At 60.4% G+C, this 5000-nt stretch overlaps 1 protein-coding gene across 1 annotated transcript in view; it reads right to left on the minus strand.

Annotated features, from left to right (window-relative positions):
* Positions 1 to 609: 609 nt before the first annotated feature.
* Positions 610 to 5000, minus strand: part of LOC137308410 (serine/threonine-protein kinase Nek9-like) — a gene marked incomplete at both ends in the record, with an annotated part of 41493 nt that continues 37102 nt past the window's right edge. Inside the window, 2 exons of the mRNA XM_067977148.1 lie at positions 610 to 774; positions 2903 to 3069. Of these exons, the coding sequence (XP_067833249.1) occupies positions 610 to 774; positions 2903 to 3069 (332 nt within the window). The remainder of the gene's footprint in view (positions 775 to 2902; positions 3070 to 5000) is intronic.

The raw sequence follows: 5000 nt of genomic DNA on the forward strand, positions 1-5000 counted from the left end.
TGAGAGAGAGAGAGAGAGAGAGACGGGGGCAGAGAGAGAGAGAGAGACGGGGGCAGAGAGAGAGAGAGAGAGAAAAATAAATTAACGACAAATTGAAATGGCAAAAATTGGTGTTTCTCTCAGTAACTCAGCACAGACTGCGAATGACAGTGGAAAGATCCTGCTATGTGCACCTCGGGACCCCACTGGACATCACACTGGAACATAACATCCACTATGAACCCTCTCTCACCTCCCCTCCAACCTCTGTCTCGATCACAACCTTTCTTCTCTCCCCATTATATCGGTGCTTATTATGGGCAGTGCTCCTCTGAACTTCCTTCTCTTGTTCCTCCTACTCTAACTCACTCTTTCCCAGGAGCTCACCCCACCCTGAGTCTCCCTCCCTCGTACGATCCACATGCTTGGTGCCTCCTGACTGTCGTCACCTTGTCTTCTGCCCTACCCCTCCCAAGCCTGTGTGTGCGCACCGAGAATCCTCACAAACAAACCCCATTCAAAGAGTTACTGGAGGGCAGCAAATGTTTCGAGCCCCACAACAGCGAGCTGGCTGTAACGTGTGATGAGAGTGTGAGCCTTTTGGCAGTGGGTTGCTGTGTTGTTACTTACTGTGGGCAGCTTCACCCTCTCTGGAGATTCCACTTGCAGGTTTGCTACCATTGTCATTTCTTTAAGCTTTTCATATGGAAGAGTTTCACGACAGGAATAGGTTGGCATTTTGGCCAAATCTCCGGGATTATCCGGGATAGGGATAAACTCGGCATTCTCCAGCTCCTGGAAAACCAACAAGGACACAGTTAAACCAGGCCCGAGAGATCAGGGAGTTCGATCGCACCGGGCCAGGCTGAGCATTGCAAACGTCAACCAGCACATCATTCCAAAGGGTCAGATAACCGAGAGCAGATCTCACCCACGGGGAGAGGTTAATCCCGCACCCACGGGGAGAGGCTAATCCCGCACCCACGGGGAGAGGCTAATCCCGCACCCACGGGGAGAGGTTAATCCCGCACCCACGGGGAGAGGCTAATCCCGCACCCACGGGGAGAGGCTAATCCCGCACCCACGGGGAGAGGCTAATCCCGCACCCACGGGGAGAGGTTAATCCCGCACCCACGGGGAGAGGCTAACACCGCACCCACGGGGAGAGGTTAATCCCGCACCCACGGGGAGAGGCTAATCCCGCACCCACGGGGAGAGGCTAATCCCGCACCCACGGGGAGAGGTTAATCCCGCACCCACGGGGAGAGGTTAATCCCGCACCCACGGGGAGAGGCTAACGCCGCACCCACGGGGAGAGGTTAATCCCGCACCCACGGGGAGAGGTTAATCCCGCACCCACGGGGAGAGGCTAATCCCGCACCCACGGGGAGAGGCTAACGCCGCACCCACGGGGAGAGGTTAATCCCGCACCCACGGGGAGAGGCTAACGCCGCACCCACGGGGAGAGGCTAATCCCGCACCCACGGGGAGAGGCTAATCCCGCACCCACGGGGAGAGGCTAACGCCGCACCCACGGGGAGAGGCTAATCCCGCACCCACGGGGAGAGGCTAACGCCGCACCCACGGGGAGAGGCTAATCCCGCACCCACGGGGAGAGGTTAATCCCGCACCCACGGGGAGAGGTTAATCCCGCACCCACGGGGAGAGGCTAATCCCGCACCCACGGGGAGAGGCTAATCCCGCACCCACGGGGAGAGGAGTGATTGAGTTGATAAACCCACTGTCAGACTGTAAAAATATTCATCTGATATTCCTTTATTCCTTCTTTCCCACTCTCTTCTCAGCAGATGGTGCAGACTCCTGCTGCGTTACCCGGGACACCAGTCTCCTTTCCGTACCTTACCGAAGTGACCATTCCTCAGCTGTGCCTGGTGTGCATCACCCTCCATCCACACACAGGGGCCTTTCCCAGCTCCGTCAGCGGGACGCTGGCTTATTCTCAATCTCTAACTCCAGGGAGCTTTCGTCCCCACCCCGGCACAGGCCGACGGGCCCCCTCCCCCGGCACAGGCCCTCTCCCCCGGCACAGGCCCTCCCCCCCCGGCACAGGCCGACGGGCCCCCTCCCCCGGCACAGGCCCTCTCCCCCGGCACAGGCCCTCCCCCCCGGCACAGGCCGACGGGCCCCCTCCCCCGGCACAGGCCCTCCCCCCCGGCACGGGCTGACGGGCCCTCTCCCCCGGCACAGGCCCTCCCCCCCGGCACAGCCCGACGGGCCCCCTCCCCCGGCACAGGCCCTCCCCCCCGGCACGGGCTGACGGGCCCTCTCCCCCGGCACAGGCCCTCCCCCCCCGGCACGGGCTGACGGGCCCTCTCCCCCGGCACGGGCCCCCTCCCCCGGCACAGGCCGACGGGCCCTCTCCCCCGGCACAGGCCGACGGGCCCCCTCCCCCCGGCACAGGCCGACGGGCCCCCCTCCCCCGGCACAGGCCCTCCCCCCCGGCACAGGCCGACGGGCCCTCTCCCCCGGCACAGGCCGACGGGCCCTCTCCCCCGGCACAGGCCCTCCCCCCCGGCACGGGCTGACGGGCCCTCTCCCCCGGCACGGGCCCCCTCCCCCGGCACGGGCCCCCTCCCCCGGCACAGGCCGACGGGCCCTCTCCCCCGGCACAGGCCGACGGGCCCCCTCCCCCCGGCACAGGCCGACGGGCCCCCTCCCCCGGCACAGGCCCTCCCCCCCGGCACAGGCCGACGGGCCCTCTCCCCCGGCACAGGCCGACGGGCCCTCTCCCCCGGCACAGGCCGACGGGCCCCCTCCCCCCGGCACAGGCCGACGGGCCCCCTCCCCCCGGCACAGGCCCTCCCCCCCAGCACGGGCTGACGGGCCCTCCCTTTGAACCCCCATCACCTGAGCTTAAACCCGTGCCCAGGTAGTTGAAGCCTCTCCCAGTGTCAGTGATTACCTGAAGAAGCCACTCAGGGCAGGAGCTGTCCGTCAGATTACTGGAAGACCTGAGTGGGTTCAGGATTCCAATTCCTCCCTTGTCCTCTGCTGTATTTTTCATCCCGTTCTGTCTGTCCTCATCTTGCTCATTTCTGAGATCGGCCTCCACTGTCGACCCCTGTGGAACTGAACAGACACCAGACACACTGAAGGAGCAAACAACATCGGTATAAAACACCCTGCCCCATTCACTCCCCCTCCCTCAGTGCTGAAATCCAGACTCATTGCACCGTGTCTCACTCTTCTCCCCTCCTTCTCTCTCCCCTTCCTCCCTCCCTCACTCCCCTCTCTCTCTCCCCTCACTCTCTCTCTCCCCTCACTCCCTCTCTCCCCTCACTCCCTCTCTCCCCTCACTCCCTCCCTCCCACACTCCCTCCCTCCCTCCCTCCCTCCCTCTCTCCTCTCCCTCCCCCTCCCACACTCACTCTCTCCCCTCCCACACTCACTCTCTCCCCTCCCACACTGACTCTCTCCCCTCCCACACTCACTCTCTCCCCTCCCACACTCACTCTCTCCCCTCCCACACTCACTCTCTCCCCTCCCACACTCACTCTCTCCCCTCCCACACTCACTCTCTCCCCTCCCACACTCACTCTCTCCCCTCCCACACTCACTCTCTCCCCTCCCACACTCACTCTCTCCCCTCCCACACTCACTCTCTCCCCTCCCACACTCACTCTCTCCCCTCCCACACTCACTCTCTCCCCTCCCACACTCACTCTCTCCCCTCCCACACTCACTCTCTCCCCTCCCACACTCACTCTCTCCCCTCCCACACTCACTCTCTCCCCTCCCACACTCACTCTCTCCCCTCCCACACTCACTCTCTCCCCTCCCACACTCACTCTCTCCCCTCCCACACTCACTCTCTCCCCTCCCACACTCACTCTCTCCCCTCCCACACTCACTCTCTCCCCTCCCACACTCACTCTCTCCCCTCCCACACTCACTCTCTCCCCTCCCACACTCACTCTCTCCCCTCCCACACTCACTCTCTCCCCTCCCACACTCACTCTCTCCCCTCCCCTCCCTCCCTCTCTCCCCTCCCCTCCCTTCCCTCCCTCTCTCCCCTCCCCTCCCTCCCTCTCTCCCCCCTCCCTCACTCACTCTCCTACAATCTACCTGTGCTTGGTGTCATCTACTCCCTGATTGACCTCAGTTTCTTTCCTACTGTTTCCAAACGTGGTTCTCTCGGGCGCTCTGGGCCATCGCTGAATTTGCATCAATGAGTGACATCACCCGAGGTCAACAGGTGAAAAATGAAGCAAACAGATAATGTTCACACAGGGCGGGACGTACATACAGTGTTACACACACACACACACACACACAGTTAGTCTCACACACACACAGAGTCAGTCTCACACACACACACAGTTAGTCTCACACACACACACAGTTAGTCTCACACACACACACAGTTAGTCTCACACACACACAGTTAGTCTCACACACACACACACACACACACACACACACACACACAGTTAGTCTCACAAACACACAGTTAGTCTCACACACACACACACAGTTAGTCTCACACACACACACACACACAGTTAGTCTCTCACACACACACAGTTAGTCTCACACACACACACAGTTAGTCTCACACACACACAGTTAGTCTCACACACACACACAGTCTCACACACACACAGTTAGTCTCACACACACACAGTTAGTCTCACACACACACACAGTTAGTCTCACACACACACACAGTTAGTCTCACACACACAGTTAGTCTCACACACACAGTTAGTCTCACACACACAGTTAGTCTCACACACACACAGTTAGTCTCACACACACACAGTTAGTCTCACACACACACAGTTAGTCTCACACACACACAGTTAGTCTCACACACACACACACACACACACACACACAGTTAGTCTCACACACACACACACAGTTAGTCTCACACACACACACACACAGTTAGTCTCACACACACACACACACAGTTAGTCTCACACACACACACAGTTAGTCTCACACACACACACAGTTAGTCTCACACACACACACACAGTTAGTCTCACACACAC

The sequence above is a fragment of the Heptranchias perlo genome, unplaced genomic scaffold, assembly GCF_035084215.1.
Source record: "Heptranchias perlo isolate sHepPer1 unplaced genomic scaffold, sHepPer1.hap1 HAP1_SCAFFOLD_1301, whole genome shotgun sequence".
NCBI lineage: Eukaryota > Metazoa > Chordata > Chondrichthyes > Hexanchiformes > Hexanchidae > Heptranchias > Heptranchias perlo.